General features: G+C 40.8%; 1 protein-coding gene across 4 annotated transcripts in view; it reads right to left on the bottom strand.

The window, feature by feature from the left end:
• Positions 1–14,403: 14,403 nt before the first annotated feature.
• Positions 14,404–22,069, bottom strand: part of ark2n (arkadia (RNF111) N-terminal like PKA signaling regulator 2N) — an 88,245-nt gene continuing 80,579 nt past the window's right edge. For all 4 annotated transcript variants that reach the window (XM_052035299.1, XM_052035307.1, XM_052035316.1 and 1 more), the window contains 2 exons: positions 21,284–21,410; positions 14,404–19,845 (listed from right to left, as the gene is read on the bottom strand). In XM_052035299.1, coding sequence (XP_051891259.1) covers positions 19,647–19,845; positions 21,284–21,410 — 326 coding nt within the window. In that variant the 3' untranslated portion in view covers positions 14,404–19,646. The remainder of the gene's footprint in view (positions 19,846–21,283; positions 21,411–22,069) is intronic.

The following is a 22,069-nucleotide window of genomic DNA, read 5'->3' as shown; positions in this document are numbered from 1 at the left end:
TTACCTGTACAAAAGGGATGGGTTACACCTGAACTGGAGGGGGACTAATATCCTTGCGGGCAGGTTTGCTAGAGCTGTTGCGGAGGGTTTAAACTTGTTTGGCAGGGGGATGGGAACCCGAGTGATGGGGCAGTTGGTGTACAGGTAGATGCAGTGTGCCGAAAGACTGAGGAAGGATAGGCAGTTGATAGGGCAAAATTGCAATCAGTTGGATGGGTTGAAGTGTATCTATTTTAATGCAAGTAGTATCAGGGACAACTTAGAACATGGGTCAGTACGTGGAACTATGATGTTGTGGCCATTAGTGACTTGGCTGTCACAAGGGCAGGAATGGCTGCTGGATGTTCTGGGGTTTAGATCCTTCAAAAGGGATGGTGGGGGAGTGGCATTGCTAATCAGGGATAGTATCACAGCGGCAGAAAGGGAAGATGTCCTGGAGGGATTGTCTATGGAGTTGGTGTGGGTGGAGTTCAGAAACAGGAAGGGAGCAATCACTCTATTGGGAGTATTCTATAGACTCTTCCCCCCACGCCCCCCAATAGAACAGAGACACTGAGGAACAAATGGAGAGGCAGATTGTGGAAAGGTGCAAAAATAACAAAGTTGTTGTCATGATTTCCACTTCCCTAATATTGATTGGCACCTTCTTGGTGCAAAAGGTTTGGATGGGGCAGCATTTGTTAGATGTGTACAGGAAGGATTCCTGACACAATATGTATACAGGCCAATAGAGGAGAGGCCATTCTGCATCAGGTACTAGGCAATGAACCTGGTCAGGTGTCGGATCTCTTGGTGGGTGAGCACTTTGGAGACAGTGACCACGACTCCCTGACCTTTACTCCTCTCTTGGAGAGGGATAGGAGCAGACTGTATGGGAAAGTATTTAATAAGGGGCGGGGCAATTATGATGCTCTTAGGTGGGAACTTGGGAGTGTAAATTGGGAGCAGGTATACTTGGAGGGGGGAATGCACAATGGAATGTGGTGGTTGTTTAGAGATCACTTGCATAGGGTTCTAGATAGGCTTGTCTCATTGAGGCAGGAAAAGGATAGGGTGAAGATGAGATGTGGAATATCTGGTGAAGAGGAAGAAAGAAGCTTGCTTAAGTTCTAGGAAGCAAGGATCAGGCAGGGCTCTAGAAAATTACAAGGTAGGCAGGAAGGAGCTTAAGAATGGACTTGGGAGAGCTAGAAGGGGGCATGAGAAGGCCTTGGCGAGTAGGATTAAAGAAAACCCCCAAGGCGTTCTATTTGCATGTGAAGAACAGGAGGATGATGATAGTGAAGACAGGACTGATTAGAGATAGAAGAGAAAACGTGTGCTTGTGGTGGGGGTGTCCTTAATTAATACTTTGCTTCAGGATTCACCTATGAGAGAGACCTTGATGTTTGAGGACAGTGTAAAACAGGCTGATAAGCTAGAACATTTCAATGTTAAGCAGGAGGATGTGCTGGAACTTTTGGAAAACATTAGGAAGGATAAGTCACTGGGGCCAGACAGGATATATCCCAGGATACTATGGGAAGTGAGGGAAGAGATTTGAGCCCTTGGCGAGGATCTTTGCATCCTCATTGGCCACAGGAGTAGCACTAGATGATTGAAGGGTGGCAAAAGTTATTTCTTTGTTCGAGAAAAGGAGTAGGAATAACTGTAAACCAGTGAGTCTTACTTCAGTGGTGGGCAAATTATGGGAAAAGATTCTTAGGGACAGGATTTGAGCATTTGAAGCATAGTCTGATTAGGGACAGTCAGCATAGCTTTGTCAGGGGCAGGTCATACCTTATGAGCCTGATTGAATTCTGAGGATGTGACAAATTATATTGAGGGTGGAACAGTGGATGTGGTGTATATGGACTTTACTAAGGCATTTGATAAGGTTCCCCATGATAGGCTCATTCAGAAGGTTGGGAGGCATGGGATCTAGGGAAACTTGGCAGTGTAGATTTGGAATTGGCTTGCCCATAGAAGGCAGAGGGTAGTTGTAGATGGAGTGTATTCTGCCCAGGGATCGGTAACCAGTGGTGTTCAGCAGCGATCTGTTCTGGGACCCCTGCTCTTTGTGATTTTTATAAGTGACTTGGATGAGGATGTGGAAGGGTGGGTTAGTAAGTTTGCAGATGACATGAAGGTTGGTGGTGTCGTGGATAGTGTAGAAGGTTGTTGATGGTTACAATGGTACATTGATAGGGTGCAAAGGTGGGCTGAAGTGGCAGATAGAATTCAATCTGGAGAAGTGTGAAGTGACTCACTTTGGAAGGTTGAATTTGAAGGCGCAATACAGTGGTAATGGCAGGATTATTAGCAGTGTGGAAGAACAGGAGGATCTTGGTCCAAGTCCATAGATTCCTCAAAGTTGCTGTGCAAGTTGATAGGGTTGTTAAGAAGGTGTATGGCATGTTGGCCTTCATTAGTCAGGGTATTGATCAAGATCCTCAAGGTAATGTTGCAGCTCTATAAAACCCTGGTTAGACCACACTTAGAATATTGTGTTCCGTTCTGATCACCTCAATATAGGAAGGATGTGGAAGCTTTAGAGGGTGCAGAGGAGATTTATCGGGATGCTGCCTGGATTGGAGAGCATGTCCTATTAGGATAGGTTGAGTGAGCTAGGGCTTTTCTTTTTGGAGCAAAGGAGGATGAGAGGTGACCTGATAGAGGTGTACAAGATGAGAGGCAGATTGAGTGGACAGCCAGGGCAGAAATGGCTTAACATGAGGGGGCATAATTTTAAGGTGATTGGAGGAAAGTACAAGGGGAGGGGGGGTGGTGGTATCAGAGGTTTTTAACACAGTGGTGTGTGCATGGAACGCACTGCCAGGGGAGCTGGTGGAGGTGGATACATTAAGGACATTCAAGTGACTCTTAGATGTATGGATGCTAGAAAAATGGAGGGGTATGTGGGAGGGAAGGGTTAGATTGATCTTAGACTAGGTTAAAAGGTTGGCACAACATTCATGGGCTGAAGGGCCTGTACTGTGCTGTAATGTTCTATGATAGAATGCCAGGGATTCTCCACCCTCTACAGGATGAAATTCCTAAACACCTAAGTTTTTTTAAATGACTGCCCCCTTAACCTTGTAACTATGTCCCCTGGTTCAAGACTCTCCCACTAGTTTAAAAATCTCAACATCTATTCAGCCATCATCACCAACCCTACCCCCACCCTGCCTCAGGATCTTGTATGTTTCAGTAAGATCACTCTTCATTCTTCTCAACTCCAAAGAATGTAGATCTGATTTCTTTAGCCACTCCTGATGGGACAACCCCCTCATCCCGTGAGTTGGCTTAGTGAATCTCTTTTGGCCTCCAATGACAGTACATCCTTTCTCAAATAAGGGGACCAAACCGTGCACAATACCCAAGATGTGGCCCCACCAGTACCCTGTACAATTGTAACAATACTTCCCTATTTCCAAACTCCAACCCTCTTGTGATTTAAAACCAGTACACCATTTGCCTTCCTAACCACTTGCTGCACCTGCCTGCTAACTTTTTGCAATTGTGCACAAGAATTTGCAGATCCTCCTCTACTTCATGCAATCCTTCTCCATGTAGATAATATGCTGTTAAATTTCTCTTGCCAAAGTTCAGAACCTTGCACTTTCCCTCATTAAACTCCATTTGCCAAGTTTTCACCTACTCACTGAACCCACTATATCATGTTGCAGAGTCCAAATTTCCCCATCACAATGTGCCCTCCATCCTAGTTTTGTGTCATTGCAACATGGATACCTTGTGCTCCACCCCTCCCCCAGGTTACTAATACAAATCATTAATAATTGAGGGCCAAGCACTGATCCTTTAGACACTTCTCCAATTACATCTTTCCAGCCCAAAGAAGACCTGTTTGTTCCAACTGTCTTCTAAGCACTAACCAATCTTTAATCCATGTTAAAACACTTCCCCAACACCATGGGCTTTTACCTTGTGCACCAGCTTTTTATGTGGCATCTTGTCAAATGCTTTCTGAAAATTCAAATGCACTACATCAACCATTTCTACTCTGTTATCACATCCTCTAAGAACTCTAATAAATTTGTCAGACATGATTTCCCTTTCATAGAACCATGTTGACTTGATTTCTTTCTTTATTTCTTTCCTCTTTATTAATCACATGTACATCGAGAAACACTGAAATGCATCTTTTTGCGTAGAACGTTCTGGGGCAGCCTGCAAGTGTCACCACACTTCTGGCACCAACATAGCATGCCCACAACTTCCTAACCCATACATCTTTGGAACATGGGGGGAAACCGGAGCAGCGGCTGGAATTGAACCTGGGCTGCTGGTGCTGTAATAGGTTAACACTACCTTGCTGTTGTGTGAAATCGTTCTTTACTGTCTTAAGGATCAAGGACTCTGGACACGAGCTTTGTAGACCAAAACTAGTTTAATCACAAAGGCAAATGTGGGACAGAGTGGATGGGAACAGACACACGCTCACTCTCACACAGGATATCACGAACACGAGAGGGGATCACGACTAGTTTAGGATACACACACACGTACAACTTCAGGATATAACACTTCAATGCCTGTCCCGCACTAGCATTGGCCCTTAATGCTCCCTGGCCATGTGGTGATGCACTCTTACCAATGATCTATGCAGAGTTGTCTCACTACTCCTGGGGTCGTCAAAAGAGAGAGCTAGGGGATTGCAGCCCTTTTTATGGTGCTAGGAGGCTGGGTGGGGCCTCACTGTTGTGATTTAAATGAGCCAATGGTGTGGGAGTCAAAGACAAAGTTTCCTGCCACAGCCAATGGTCAGGCAGGTTCAGAGACAAAGGGTACTGGTCAGGCAAGTTCAGAGGCAAAAGGTACTCTCACACCTGAGGGGGTGGGTGGAGCCGCACCTTGATTGACAGTAGTATCCGGTCAGCGGGGGTCATTGTCGTTACTGTCACATGACAGCCATGTGGATTTCTCACAACACTTGCCTACACTAATTACTCGATTACACTGTTTCTCTGAATGACTAACTATTTCTTAGTTATAGATTCCAGCATCTTGCCAACAACATATGTTCAGCTAATAGGACTTTAGTTACCCACTTTCTTTCTCCCTTCTTGAACAACGGAGTCACATTAATGGTTTTCCAACCTTCTGGTACCTTTGTGAGACTCGCGTGGCTCCACTATCCCTGCAGCCGCCTTTAAAATCCTCGGCTGCAGGCCATTAGGATGTAATGACATGTCTGCCTTTAGTCCCATTAATTTTTTCATGACCCTGTCCCTTGTGTTGGTGATCATTCTTCCAAACTCCCTGAAGCTAGCCCATCAGAAACCTGAGGGATATTTGCAGTGCCCTCCACCATGAAAATTGGGGCAAACTATTGATTTAACTTATCTGCCATTTCTTTTTTTTCCTGGGATTAATTCCCCAGCCTTGCTCTCTGGGGGTCCTACACTTGTAGGATGGGAGATGTTTGGAGGGCTATGGGCTGAGCACAGGCAGATGGGACTAGCTTGCTGGGCAACACAGTCAGCATGGATGAGTTGGGCTGAAGGACCTGTTTCCATGCTGTACAACTCCGACTTACCCTAGCTACATTCTTCCTTTTCATATATCCATTGATATTACTTGCCAGTTTACTCTCATCAGTTTTCTCCCTCATTAGCTTTAGAGACTCTCGCTGCCGGTTTTGGTAAAATTACCAATCCAAATTCCTCTTCCATGATACCCCTTGCCAGTTTAATTAGTCCAATCAGTGTGCAGATTAAAATCACTTTTGATAATTGTAGTTCCTTCTAATGTGCCTTTGATATTTCCCCATTTATACCTGGTCACAGTATGAGGCCAATGGACTCCTTCCACTGTCTTCTTTCCCCTGCTATTCATTACTTCCACTAAAATTGATTCCACATCACTTCCTCCTGCATCTATATCACTATTCAGCACTGCATTAATTTCCTTCCTTCATTACCAAATCTAGCCCCCCTCCTTTTCCTCCTTGTCTTCTCTTTTGGAATTTTGAATAACCTGGAATATTGAGTTTCCAGTCCTACTCACCCTGTCACCACATCTCTGTAATAGCTGTTAGATCATACTCATATGTTACTATTTGTGCTGTCAAATATCTTGTTAAAAGTGCTGTGTGCATTCAGATGAAGAGCCTTAGGCTTTGCCTTTTTACACTTACTCTGGGTTTACTTTCTGCTGCACATCTTTGCTCGTATTCTGCTCCTGTCATGCTTCAATTTCACCCCCCCCACCCCCTATCCCCCATCCCCCATCCCAGAACACCACTCATGGTATGTAAATTCACTTTCTCTCTGGCTTCCTCTAACCCATCTGTCATGTTCATATATACTGGGGGGGGATAAAACAAGTACTACAGCCTTGCTCACCAGGACACTAGTCTCAAGATGGTTCAGATGAAGCCCACCCTAGCAGAACAATTTCCTCCTTCCCCAGCACCAGTGCAGTGCCCCATGAATCAGAACGTGTTTCTCCCACACCAATATTCGATCCATACATTTGTTTTTCTGACAGGAAGTCTGTAAACAGTGGTGTACTGCAGGGATTGGTGCTGAGACCTTTGTTTGTCATATATATATGTAAGTAACTTGAATGAGAAGGTCTGTGGTCTGATAAGTAAGTTTGCTGATGACATGAAGATTGGGAGTTGTAGACAGCAAGGATTGCTGCCTAAGGATACAGAGGAATATAGATCGGCTGGGCAGAGTGATGATAGATGGAATTTAATCCAGACAGGTGAGGTAATGCATTTTGAGTCATCTAACACTGGCCAGACATATACAGTAAATGGTAGGGATCTTAGAATTGATGTACAGAGGACCTTGGGGTGCAAGTTCAGAGCCCCCTGAATATGTTGATACAAGTGTATAGGGTAATGAAGAAGGTGTTTAGCCTGCTTGCCTTTGTAGGCAGGAGTATTAAGTATGGGAGTTGGGACATCAAGTTGCAGCTGTACAAGACATTGGTTAGGCCACACTTGGAATATTGTATGCAGTTGTCACCACACTATAGAAAGGACTTGGTAGTGCTGGAAAGAGTGGAAAAGAGATTCACCAGAATGTTGCCTGGAATGGAGGGCTTTAATTACAGGGATTGTTCTCAGTGGAGTGCAAGAGGCTAAGGGGTGACTTTATTGAGATTTATAAAATTGAGGGGCATAGATAGGGTAGATGGTCAGTTTTTTTTCCTAGGGTAGGGGAGTCTAAAACTAGAGGGCATAAGTTTAAGCTGAGAGAACATATTTAAGGGAGATCTGAGGGGAAAATTCTTCACACAGAGGGTGGTGGGGATATGGACAAACCACCAGAGGAGGTGGCAGAGGGCAAGTACAATCACAGGGTTTAAAAAGCATTTAGACAGGTACATGGAATCGAAGGAAATGGAGGGATGTGCACCAAATGCAGGACGAGTTGGGACAAGGGGCCTGTTTTTGTGCTGTACAACTCTGACTCCTTTCTCTAATCAGTTCTCCTGCCATTTCCTGCCAAGTCAGCCAAAGTGAAGAGCTCAAGTCCTTGAGTGACCTTTGTAACCAGGTGGAATGACATTGGCCAACTTCCATTAATCCATGTGGGACTCAACCCTACAGCCTGATGGGATCAATGATGAGATATTAAACATGGCCTTAATTTGATCCTGTAAAACACACCTCCAGCTGGATTGCAGTGAAAGTAAACTGATAGGTTGAAAGAAATCACAAATGAGGTGGAGAGCTCAGCCATTGGCTGGATGAACCGGAGAATGATTTAGCACCATGTCACACTGAGCAGATGTGATTCTTGGGAGAAACCTATTTTCATTCTCCATTTGCAGAACAGATGACACTGCAGGGTAATATGCCAGGATAGCCGGTTAGAAAGGTCTAACCCTGCTAGAAAGTACACATCAATACAAATAAAGATGGAATCAAGGCTACATTTGATAGCCCTTAAATCTTGCACATTTCTTGGTATCACTCATGGCCCAGACCCTCACATCAATGCCTCCCAACCATCATTAGTATCTACACGAGGAGCTGCCTCGAGAAGGCAACATCATCAAAGATCCGGGCCATGCCATCTTCTCGCAGCTACCATCGGGCAAGAGGTACAGAAGCCCGAAGTCCCACAAGTCCCACACCACCAGGTTCAAGAACAGCTACTTCTCTTCAACCATTCAGTCCTTGAACCAACCTGCACAAACCTAATCACTACCTCAGTATAGCAACACTACCACCACTTTGCACTACAACAAAATTTGTTTTGCTCTAATTGTGTTCTTGTACAAGTAGTGTATAATTTATGTTTTTCTTGTGAACGTTGTGTATCTGATGCTATGTGCTTGTGATGCTACTGCAGGTAAGCTTTTCATGCACCTGTGCATACATGTACTTGTTTTATCCCCCCAGTATATATGAACATGACAGATGGGTTAGAGAAAGCCAGACAGAAAGTGAATTTACATACCATGAGGGAAAACTGCAGATATCAGAAACATTAACATTTGTCATTGGCAATTTCAGAATCTCTCAATGTAACAATGCAAAAGAAGCATATTTGGCCCCTTGTGCCAGCTCTTTGGTGGAGGTTAAAAAAAGACTGCTGGAGGAACTCTGCATCTGTAGAAGGAAATGGACAGTCATTTTGGGTCAAGACCCTTCATCTAGACTGAAAGATTGGGGGAGATAGCCAGTATAAAAAGGTGAGGGGGAGAGGTGCGGCAAGAGCTGGCAAGCGATAGGTGAATCCAGGTGAGGAGGGGTGATTGCGAAAGGCTGGGAGGTGATAGGTGGAGGCAACAAAGGGGCTGCAGAGGATGGAATTAGAAAGGAAAGGAAGGTAAAGCATGGAACCAAATAAGGGAGGTGGGGTGGCAGATGGGAATATGGGGAGGATGGGAACCAGTGGGAGGAGTGATGGGCAAATGGAGTAGGTGGGAGAGGGGAAACTGGGTGAGAGGGGGGTGTGGGTGTGTGTAGGAGGAACTGGTTAGATCAAGAGAGAAAGGGCCGAGGGAGCAGATTACCTGAAAATGGAGAATTCAAAATTCATGCTGTCAGGTTGCAAGGTTTCCCCAGCTGCTCCAGTTTCCCCCCACATCCCAAAGTAGTATTGGTTGGTAGGTTAATTGCTCTCTGTAAATTACTGCTTATGCTGATGGGTGGCAGGAAAATTAGGATGGAGTTGATGGGTAAGAGACAGAGGATAGGTTATAGGGAATAAATGGGGAAATGGAATTGCTGCAAGAGGGCATAGACTCAGTGGAGCAAGTGGCTCCCATCAAAGTCATAAGGAAATTCAAATATAAAAAATGAAATAGATATTCCTATATTTTTACTACTTTTATTTTCTCTGCTCTTTCCTTCACCAAATCCAACAGCGAAACTTTTTTGGGCTTTCTATATAATTGTTTTAAAATAAGTGCTCTGATTACATTGTAAGGATTCCATTGCTTATAGCCTTTGCTGACTTTTTCTGTCCAACTGACATTGGGGCAGTTGAAATTCACTGTGATTATTATTCCATGGCTTTATTCGTTGTCCTAATTCATCTGCATATTTCTTCCTGCATTTCCCTTGGTAGACTGTACACTAGGACTACTTGAAGTTTATTATCTTTTCCATCTGTATGGAGTCTGCTTTTGTCTTCCTCATGGCATGTCCTCCTTCTGCTGCCATTACATTACTCCACTAAGTATCACCACTCTGCCTTCCCTTTTACCCCTCCGTCTTTTCTAGGTTTTTGTCCTTTGCAATATTTAATTCCGAGCCCCGATTTTTTTTTCTTCTTCTTCTGTAGCCCTGTCCACCATGTCTAGTCCTCCCTACACATTTTTACCTCCAACTTTCCAATTCGTTATAGTTATTGTATGCATTATTGCATATTTTTAATAGGACTTCCTCTCACTTAGCTGTTGACCACCTTTTTAGACTCCTGTTCTATTATTTGCTCCCCTGCCATCAATGTTTTCTCCTATTTGATTCTTTCATCTGCTCTTGTTTTCCTGCTTTGTTTCTATTTAAGTTGCTACACTACCTTTTTGTAACTTGACATTTTTGTCTCAAATGTACTTGATTCATAAAATTCCAAATGTATGAAAGAGCCCATTCATCACCATTCAATTTAAGCCAGAGCATTAATTTATCCAAGATTCACCTTATATCATCATGACATTAATTTTTCTTTTACATAATTTGTGACCAAACATCAAGGTGGTTTTACATGGATGTGTGCAATGGTGAGAGATTTAACAGTGGACTTTCTCCATGGAGAGAGACTTTGCAGCAGCTGTGCCAAACTTGAAAATATCCCTCTGCACCACAGTCGTGAATTCAGTCATGGTTTGCTCCTTGCACTGGAAGATCAGCAAGTTTTGGGCTGACCAAGGTTTCACTGAGGTGATAATCTTCCGGCATCAGTTGCAGCTTGTCTCTGTGTGTAACTTGGAACAGCCTATAGAGTCCTCTATTACACAACTGTTCAGAGTGAACTCCAGTAAAGACCACTACATCTCTTCCCAGACCACCTTGGCAAATACAGATTCCAGAAGGGAAGCTTATGAAGGAGTGAGACCCTGGATGTGCTGTTTCTCACCACAACCAAACAAGGAGATGGATCCACCATCTCCTTTTCCCACAGCACCTTGAGGACATTCAGTGTAGACCACTGCCTGATTGCTCCATGGTAAAAGAAGATATTCTTCTGCACAAACCTTACTATGAGGGCCAAGTGGTACAGCATGGTCCAACTGAGTGGAATGTTCTGTGGCAACATGGCCAGATACTAGAGAGCTGAAGCCAGGAAAAACACATGGGAGGGAAAAGAGATTTGATGCTATTTATGTTCCATAAGCTCTATCTGTTTGGGAGGTTGGGCTAGAGGAAATGAATGTAACAATGACCTTCAGCTGTAAACTCTGTGTGAGGCTTTAGTTGCAGCATGCAAAGGACAGACAAAGGTGCTCATTAAATTCTCTTGGTCTTTGTAACCATTCAAAGGGATGTGTGGTACAAGAGATGAAGGCGCATCAGCCTGTGTTTCACAATCTGCAGCTTCCATCCATTAATTACAATAACTCCTTGAAAAAACAAAGTATTCCCAATGTCACTTGTACATATTGTACAGACTAGAATGTTCCAAATTCAAGCCCTTATACATTGAGTTAGCTAATACCAGCCACAAAGTAATTTGGATGTTATATTGCTGGCCTCTTGCATCCTATTTCTATTCTTCACCCCACTAGGGCAGTGCCCTGGGCTCAATCTGGCACTCCCTCCCTACATTTCTCCACCTTTCTGTCCCCTTTTAATATCCTCATCAGTTGTTAAATTACCTACAATCATTTAAGATCTTTATTAGTTACATATACTGTACATCAAAACACAGTGAAATCTATCTTTTTGCATAGTGTTCTGGGGGCAGCCCGCAAGTGTCACCACACTTCCAGTGCCAACATAGCATGCCCATAACTTCCTAACCTGTACATCTTTGGAATGTGGGAGGAAACTGGAGCACTCAGAGGAAACCCACACAGACATGGGGAGAACATACAAACTCCTTACAGACAGCGGCTGGAATTGAACCTGAGTCGCTGGTGCTGTAATAGTGTTATGCTAACCACTACACCTAGTACTGCAGAGAATACCAAAGCTTTGTTTAATACCTTACTTTAGCCTCCTGAGGTAGTAGAGGCACTGGTGAGCTTTCTTGGCCATGGTGTCTACATGGTACCCTATTATGTTAAAAATGTCATTAATCGTGTTGGACAAAACTCAATTGGCTGGGGTGAGAAAACAGGCAAGGTTTCCAACTAATGATGAGACCATAAGTAGGAACAAGAATGGGCCATGTGTAAAAGGAAATGGAGGCTATTAAAGACATTCAAGAAAGATGATCATGAACAAAATGGATACTTTGCATCTAATTTCACAATGGAGGAAGGCACAATTTTATTAACACCAGGAGGCCTAAAATATCAAAGGGAGGAACTTAGTGAGTAGTTTAAATAAAGATAATTATGGGACTTAAAATAAACAAATCTGCAGGACTCAAATGATGGCCATCTTAGTATTAAAATAGAAAAAATTTCTTATTTGCTATAAATTTTCCCTTAAGTTTCCTAGATTCCGGACATTGAGTATTTTATTGTGATGATCATGAACGCAAGTTTCAGTTCAATTTCGTTTTCTGAAAGCACTAGACTACAACCGGAGCAGATGTCAATGGACTTGTGTATTAGCAAATTTTTGAAAATCAGGACTTTGTTTAGTAGATGGACTTTAAAAAAAAGTCATTTAGGCACAAGTTCTTAGACAAGTTGATGAAACAAAGCCCCTCAGTATTTTGTTCACGTTACAGGTGTGTTTAATCTCAGTCTCAACAATTTGGTTGCTTCTTCCCAAAGCTGATACTTAGCAATGAAGTTGAAAACCATAGAAGGGATGATCATGTCTCGATGTAACATATATGCAACAAGAAAACCATAAAAGGGATAATGGATCAGGTAAGTGGGAGGAGGAAACAAGGGAAGCATCGTCTGGAGTCTAAGAGATCAGTTTTTGTCAGTGGCAATAAAATTTCAGCAAGAATACGGAAATAAACTGACGTTACAAGAGTTGGACAGCGAGATATTCACTGACAGGCAGTAAACAGGGAAAAGGGAATGAATGACTGATAGGTAAATGAGGGAACTGGCAGTGAGCTACTAACCGGCAGTGAATGACTCAGGCAGTGAGGGAGGACAGGCAGGAAGCTACTAACAATAGCACAGTCTGTTTCCCATGCAAAGGGAATCAAAAACAAGTGAGCATAGGCTTAAGGTGACAGGGAAAAGATTTAAAAGGCACCAGAGGGCAGTGCATATATGGAATGAACGCCAGAGGAAGTGGTTGAGGCAGGTAAAATAACAACATTTAAAGGTCACTTGCACAGGTACATCGATAGGCAAGGCTTAGAGAGATATGGACCAAATGTAGGCAAATGGGACTGGCTTAGATGGGCATCTTGGTTGGCATGGACAAGCTGGGCAGAAGGGCTTGTTTCTGTGCTGTATTGCTCGTTGTTGTTGTTATTATTGAAATAACCAATTCTTTACTAGAAGTCTTTCTAGAGGAAATATAGGTATCCAGTGTACAAATCAGAATTTGGGTCCAGCATTTGTTTTATAAATTACCATTTGAAACAGTCTTGAAATAGACACACATCTTCTGAATTCATCAATCATTCAGCATAGGCTTTAAGATCAGTCTACTCGAGGAAACACATGTTAACATTCCAGATACTGAACAGAAAAACATTTTCCTCCCCCTAGGTAATATCATTACAGGTCCTCCCCAGTTTATGACAGGTTCAGTCCAGGTGAAGGGTCTTGACCCAAAATATCCACTGCCCATTTCCCTCCATAGATGCTGCCTGACCCAGAGTTCCTCCAGCATTTTGTGTGTTGCTTCTGTTCCTGTGAACAGTTCATTACCCAAACTTTGCAAGTCAAAAATGCAGCTACAAACTGATTTCCCACCCAGCAGAAAATGCCTGCATGCCTGCAGCAGCCAACAAATCCATCCTACCAGTCTCTCAAATGCTTGTTTATATGTACAGGTGTATAAAAGTTGGGTGTTCGTAAACTGGAGAGGACCTGTACTTCACCTTGTCTGATTGGATCCAACTGTGTCCAAAATTGATGTAATGTATCAACATAAAGTGATGGTTTGTCTAATGTCGATGGTGTAAATGAGCATTACAGGCCATGCGATTGTAACCAGAAGTATCCTTACAGTGACAAAGATAAAACCAAATCCTCTCACAGGTGATGTTTTAGTCTTAAGTTCCTAGATTTCTCTTCACACATGCAAGTCATCAAATATCCATTACTCACTGTAACCTTTGTAAGGAGTGCTGGTCATTTAATCCTGGAAGTTATCACAGCTGCATCTGACCCAGCCTTTCTTTAATGATATGCAGTTTGTATCAGGCTTGCTTGATAGCCACAAGCAGCAGCAGAATTGATTGATTTTTCCCATTATAATCGAGGGGCCCCAAATACACTTTGCAGCAATCCACTCTGGGACTACACTGCCCGAGATCTGGTAGATGCTCATGGGATTCTTCATGTCAGAATATTGCTTTGGTACAGAGGGTCAGCTTGGCCTGTCCTCCAGTTCAAGCTCAGTTAGTGCAGGCACAGTGAGTGGCAAGTTTGTGCAGTGGACCAAATTACAGAGTGAGCCCACCCACTTGCAAATTCTTTTAGATATACGGATTTTATAACAACTATAGATTAGAAACCACACACAAAATACTGCAGCCTTATTTTGGAGAACACCAATATGTTTGATGGTTCAGGCTATTAAAGATATGAAATTCAAAAGCATATGGTTAAAGTATAAATATCTGATAACCACCTGCAGCAATTAAGAGGATCTTTACAAAAAAAAGTCAACCTTCAATGTTTAAAAGTTATTTTTTTTATTCTCCTTTCTCAATTTTTCTATTTTTTTTTATAATCACTGCATAACAGTTAAAATTCTATACACTGCCACCACAGCTTCAGACAAGGCAGCACAAAGTATTTACATATTTTGAAACGGGGGGGAACAAAATCCATAATTAGTGCAATCTCATCAGATCTTCACTTTACATATCAAAGATTATTTAGAATTGTTTCTTTAAACTACGCGTAAAACTCTTGTAATAATTCTATACATTTTTATGCTTCAATAAAATCTACTTACAAGCATTTATACCTCAGTTCTTTTAGCTCTTGCTGTTACTATCCAGTGTGACTGTTTTCAAAAGAAAATAACAGCAAACTTTATCCCATTTCTACACTGAAGAATTTGACACAAAAATTAAATAAACCATCAAGCAGAAGCTGGTTTTGAAGTAAAAAAAATACCAAAGTATTTAGATTTAAAATAAAACAGTAATGTTTGTAGTAGTGGTTCAGCATTTTACACACAGATACCTTGTTTTGATTTGGGTGAAATTCTGTACTGAATTCCCTAAAGTAGCTGATGAGCAAATATCCTACTACTTTTTACTGGGGATGCTATTTAGACTGTATCCGCGTAAAGTTTCAACATCACTTTGCCTTTTGTGGTTTCTAGATTATGTATCATCTGGAAAATCAGAAAAGTTCTAGCCTACATAACAGAAAGCATAAGATTCTGTGGGAAATCTCCCACTATATGCAATTGTATCAGCCAAAGAAAATCCTCTTCCAGAGAATTTACTCAACAGCTCATGCTTCCTTCCTAATCTCTCTCCTCCAGGAAATTGATGTATGGCAGGATAGGAATCAATGCATAATAATAGTCCTTCAATCCATCTTTTAAGTGGGTGTTCAAGCAGAAACTCTCACAGTGACCAAGACTACCTCAGCAAAGTGACATCACAGTTGAGCCTAATGCTGTTTTCACTTGCTATCTTGGTATGCATATCTCAGCTGAGATTGCTGAGTAATGTGCCAGATATGATAACACTAATTTAACTTGCTTCCCTGCTTTAATACCCTGGGTTAGATGTAATGCTTTAAACAAGCTCACATCAAATTACTCAGGATAGGCTATGGACAATACCTCATGTGTAGCACTGAAGTGTATCAATTTATTTATTGAGATACAAGTAGCTGCCCCTTTCTACCTGAATAGAAAAGGTAAAAATGATCAAGCTAAAGAACAAACTGTTTTATCATTCCACTAAACTCAAACCCCAAATTTGAATAAGCAGACACCATTCTAACCAGACTAACATCTGCATTTGATTAATCCACTGCTTTGTTTTCTTATTTTTACTGCATCTTCTAAAGTTAAAGAACTCTGGACAAACATAGTGAAGTGAGAGGATTGATTCACACTGTTCATCAGGTGAAGGGCTACTCTCAACTTTTCATCTTAATGCTGTTTGCAGGCACTACTCAGAAGTGGTTTAGAAAGTTTCAGAAGAACAGCAGTATGCAAGGACCATTAATAAATTCAACATTTTTTTTGTTAAAGATAGCATGCACCTTGCAATTGGGGACTAGACAATTTAAAATTCACATGGAATTAAATAGCAGCATCCTCTTCATTTTGCTAATGACAGAATTATAAAACCTGACTTTTTATTAAATACCACCTCTCTTTTTCCAGTGCATAAACCAGCAATAAAACACTTAGTATAACAGAGGAGCAGTTAGCCATTTGAAATCTTCACCTGTCACGTACCAATTCTGTGAACTTCTAACTTGCAGCATATTTATTAAACAATTATTATCCTTAAATGCTGGAGCACATATGGAGCAACAAAGAATGGACAACATTAAATGGGAATTTCCAATAGTTGAGAGTAATTTTACACAACAAAATTGGATACTTGAACCTGTAGAACGCTCAGAGACAATCCAGGTATATGAATCTCAGCTATCACAAAGTAGCCTAATTGGTTCAAATGGTGCACGAAGTTTTAAGAGCAATAAACATGTAAAACTGTACACCAAAGAAAAACCTGTCCAAGTGGAAAACTGTCACAAACATCAGCTAAGATGTTAAGCACAAAGGATGTGTTTTATGCAATTTATCTTGAGATTACGTGATAGCTTGTAGATAATACCCCATGTTTTGTCATCTAATGGGCCCTGTGTAAGTACTTAAGCTTGCAACCAAAATTATTGTACGTTTAAGGGTTGAATGGAATTCTTTCACTTTATTTTGAAGTGGGAAGATTGCTTTCTTCGTTTAACTATATACTTCACAGGAAGCTGAGTATTACTCATAGTCTGGTAACCTGTAGGCAAGAGACTATTAAAATTCCACACAGTTAAATTGCAACTTCTAGAGTTAGACATCACAATGTAATAATCAAGATCAGTGCTTCAAACTATATGTTGGGTTCTAATCACTTTTATTAGTCTTCAAAGAGCTGTGGAGGTGGATTCATTGAATATATTTGTGCGAGATTGTCAGACATTTAAACTACAAGCCAGTAAAGGGGTACAGAGAGAGAAGGAATGTGGTATTTGAGGCCAAGAATGGATCAGTAATGATCTGAATGAATAGTGAAGCAGGCCAGGGGCTGATCGGGGCTTAATCTTGATCCTGTTTCTTATGTTCATATGCTGCATCAAGTTTTGAACACTTGATTCACACCTGATGCAAACAATCAATGTTAGATAAAGGTGGAAACTAGCTTAAGTTGAACTTGGAGAGGTTGGCTGTGGTTTGGTGTGCAATGAGAAATCCACCATTATTCACATTCCTTGAACCAAAATGTACTAAAAACTTTAAATGCAAAAATTTTTGAATAAAAGCATAAAGGACTGAAATAAAACAAAATTTGAATGCTATTACTAAACACATTAGTCTTTAGGATGATAATTTACACTTGTGACTAAAGAGGTACCTTTCTGATGAGAGGCTCCCATAACTGTAATTGTAGTTGTTCCATTATGCCACTAAGATGAAATACTAATGCATCTGAAAACTTTATTAGTGAGTTTAAAAAAGATTCCGAGGCTTGTTATTGAAGGCTGCTAAAATATGGTACACAACTTTCAACAACAGGGCTCACTATGAACAACATTATACATAAATTAAAACTGCTATTTACCACAACACTACAATAATCAGTCAATGGGATAAGTGGCCTAGTTTTCTTTGCAGCTTTGATTCCAAAATGAAAATCCTTCAAATATCAGGAAGTGAGCAGATTCATTAAGCAGGATTTCCAAAGAGATAAATCAAGAAATACAACTTGCCAGATGTTATGGCACACCAATATTTACTTCCTTCCAATACTTCTTTCAATTACCTTATTCTTCAAAAGCAAGCAATTTACAGGGCCATGGGGGAAGAGCAACGGGTGGGGGTGCAGTGGGGCTACTAATTAGGTAGCTTTCAAAACGCTCGTATGGATGTCACTTTGCACTGGATAATTCGGTGATTTACAGGCATGACAGCCCTCTCAACCATGGGATGCCTCACAACCAAACCCAATCAAACTTTACCCAAAATGCAAGCTCAACTTTCTAGCAAGATTATGATTGGAGGTACAAAAGAAATTGTTCCACCTTCATCATCTAATCCAAGTTCAGCTAATATCAGAAACCTTAAAATCTCCTCATCTTTGGGAAACAACACAGAATCTTGATGCCCTCATCCAAACAAGTTATCTTGATGCATTTCACCAAATGAAACTTCTGAGAATTTATGGTAAATCAAGTAGCCAGTAAGCACATCTGGTTGCACAACTGTGATGTGTGTAGTACTAAGTTTCCTGCCTGATTTAACATGTTCTATTTTAAACCACCACGTACAACAGACAGCATTGTTATGAGTGACCACAAATTACCATCAGGATTGAAAATACAAATTACCAATCATGCTTGGGGGAATAATTAAAAAGTTTTTGCAGCCTTACTGTCAATAGGTAAAATTCCTTTGTGCAGTAAATGTGGTGGCAGCACACTTTTCAGATTAGTGCTTTCCTGCACATTCCTGAAATAAAGTGATGCAGGGAGAAGGAGCATGGAAACTGCAATTTTTCACTCTTTACCTTTCTAAAATGTATTTTCAGCTGTGCTCATTAACCTCCATGGCAGCAATAGCTCAAACTGAGATTTTAATCCAAGGTTTTGATAGCAAACTTCAACTGCTTTTAAATTTAGAACCGTCCCTTTTAGCATTACCTGCAACTTTATACACACATTAATTATATAATTATTTGGAGAGACTATTTCTGTCCAGTTTGGTGGTTTGCACAAGGACTTCAATGATTGAGAGTCCAACCATTTGTTGTATTGGTAACTAGCATCAAGTCTATTGGGATACAAATAGAAACCATCCCTTCAATTGCAATATTTTTTATTCTAATCTATTGCAATTGTAACTGCAGGATTTTCCAGCTCACAGCAGAGAAAATGACTGCAAACAGCATGGTCGATGTGGCAAGTTGTTGAAAATCAATGTGAATGACATACAAGGATCTGTTAGATTCATCTATTTATACTCAGCAACTGGCCTATCTCCAAATAAATGAATTAACTAATGAACAGATCAGGTCTAACACAATGGGCAACACTGCCAGATAATGATTATGATTAACTTGAAATTTCCCCTTTAGTCTTTGTGGCATCGATCAATATCATGGGCCAAAGGCCCATCTACTCTATCACTGGCATATGTTGTAATTAAAGTGAACTGTCATTGTACATGAGAGGTCAAAAGCAAAAGGCCATGATGCTAGCCTTAAAAAAAAGCTTCAGCTTCTCCTGAACCAGTCTTTAAACTTCAAAACAAAAGAGAAACATTTGAAGTCAACTACTTGTTACTTAAATTTATAGTGCACCCAGCTCCAGCATGGTCACACCATCTGAAGGCCAGGTTTAGCTCTGATAACTCTTCAACCCTAGTTTAGGTACATGCAATGTGAATCCAATAACCTACTAAAACACCTGGCACAATGTAAATACTAATTAAATTTATAAACACTCTCTTCCTGCATGGACCCCACAATACTGATGTATTGACATTTTAGGACAATTAGGAAACATACCTTTTCGTGTAGTACTAAATGATGGAAACTACAGCAATTCCACTCAGAGAACAAAAATGAAATAACTTTACAAATCTTTGTGAACAATAGAAAGGTGATGTCAAGCAATTTTTTTTCTTTTTCCTCTTCTTGCAACACAGAACAAAGACATCACATGATTTCTCACAGCAAGTATCTGCGTCTAGCATCTTCATCAAGGGTAAGGTCAACAACCTCTGGTGGCCCACTCCAGGTTGGCTGGGAAATGGCAGACCATGAATGCATCTGCTGCTGTTGCTCCCTGCTGCTGAGGCAGTATGAATGAGAACTCTGCTTCCATGCTGAACATCGCTGAATGACACCAGGTCTAGTCTGAGTGCACCTGTATAAAAGAAGAAGTAAAAATTCAATGTTCAAGTCCCTTTAAGCTTTCTTAAATTCAAGTTTTTGAGAACAAGACTTCCGTTGTAGAATCTACTCCATCATTTCCACTGTATGCAAGATTCTGGGGACTTTCCCTGTAGCAATATATTTTGCTACCAAATAGAGTCTTTAATTCCCCAAGTGCCAACTTTCTTCCTCTGCTCGGGCAGTAACTCATGCAAGATAATGACTCCAGAAGTACAATAAAAAGAATCCTGATCTGTCAGCCTTACTTATTGGACCCATATGGCAAGCAGAAGACACTAAGCAAGACAGAGTGACGGACACAAAAATGAACACATTCTATCCATTACTGTCCCATTTTCGGATATGATAAAAGAATTCCATGTTAAAGGTTGACAGGAAAAGGCAGGTGGAATGAGTTTGCTGGGAACAATCCTGTTCTGCAGAATTTTTTAAACTTTTTTTTAAAATAAAGATACTATACTATCAAATTGATACATTTAATCCTAATTATATTCTTTAGGTGAAAACACATGTTTTTTTTGAAGGTTTCACTGTTTAAAATTTTTAAAAATTTCTCTAGATAATAAACTCTGAGAAAGATACCCATATAATAAGGAATCTTAAGTGCTTGAAATGTTACCAGGGAAAATAAACTGCATAATTTGACTGAAATAGACAGAACAGCAGCAGCAAACTTTTAAAATGGCCTAGAAGAAATATACTAATTTAAAAAAGCTAGAACTAAAATGTAATGGCACATTATGAATGAATAAGAACGAAAGTGAAACTGAAGCATACACCAAGTATATTGACAATAAAGGCCATTCTGATAGAAGAGAATAAAACAAGATTAATAAAGACGAAATGCAAAGAGAAGAGTTTAGAAATTAAATATTTCAAAGCAAAAAATAAAAATCACAGCTAACTACTAATTATTCTGTTTCAGCATTTACCATGGAGACTAATAAAACACTTCAAAATGTAAAAAAAGATAGAAAGGGTAAAATAAAATAACTGAATCTAATCAAGCTTAGAAAGAATAAAGCATCTTATCAATATGGATTGCGTTTGCACAAAGTTAGGGAACAGAAGCACTACCATATATTGATTTAAAAAGTCAAAAATAAGAAAGGACAGGAAGACAGCAACTATGTCTCTTGTATTTATGAACTAACATAGAGCACATCCCAAGTAGTCTCTCCTACGTTCATAATTTTAAACTTAATAACTTTTAAATGTGCTTCATAGTCCGAGAGTCTTTACATGTGTTTGTGAATAATAAAGCTACTTATAAACATTAAATTAAATGTTTAAACATTAATAAGCACTGAAACTGTGGAGTGGACCCTTACAGGCTGTCAAAGTCATTCTGGGATCTGCATGCCACTGCACTACATTGTGCAGTATTTGATGCTCAGGGGTGCTTGTACCTTGAATCTTCTTGGACTCCTACTATTTCAACCTCACTATCTGAGGAGGCAATCTGAATTTCTTCTTTTTCAGGTACAAAGAAGCCTGTGGAGCCATCAGCTGCTATGAAGTTTTCTTCTCCTCGACCTGCAATGAACCAAACATTACCTTAGGCAAAATTTAATGACCTCGAAGATAGATAATCATTAGCACTTCAAATGCAATGAAAATCTCCCTTGTCAACTCCCAGTCAGTCTGCAAATACTTTATTTTCCCCCCAGTATCACACAACTTTTGCCTCAGTCTTCATTGCAAAGGTGTGCAGCGGTGGCAGTGATGGTGGTGGAAGAGGAGGAGGGTCATGGAGCTGGATGGGGTGGGGGGGTGGGGGGAGGCTCTGTGGAGAGGGAGGGAAGACAAGGAGAAAGGATGAAAGAGAGACAGGGAGAGAAAGGGTGTGAAAGCGGAGAGGGAGAGCACCAATAAGGAGGCCAGTGAGCCCCATCAGCACTGCAACAAACCATGCCAGTCCAAAAGAATAGGTAGGAGAAGTTAAGCAAAGCTGGCAAGAGTAACTTTTCCTTCCTTAAGAAAACATGTAGACAGCTCCATGAATACAATCAACAATAACATTATTTTTTTTATTTATTCATTCATAGGACCTGCAGAGAGAAACTAAGAAGGTCATTAGGAAAGAAAAGATGAATTATGAAAGGAAGTTGGCAGATAACATTCGAAAGGATACTAAGAGTTTTTTTAAATACATAAGGTGTAAAAGAGAGACACGGGTTGATATAGGACCAATT

The sequence above is a fragment of the Pristis pectinata genome, chromosome 2 (assembly GCF_009764475.1).
Source record: "Pristis pectinata isolate sPriPec2 chromosome 2, sPriPec2.1.pri, whole genome shotgun sequence".
In the NCBI taxonomy this organism is placed as follows: domain Eukaryota; kingdom Metazoa; phylum Chordata; class Chondrichthyes; order Rhinopristiformes; family Pristidae; genus Pristis; species Pristis pectinata.
Note: the sequence above shows the minus strand (reverse complement) of the source record. Positions and strands in the feature narration are given on the sequence as shown.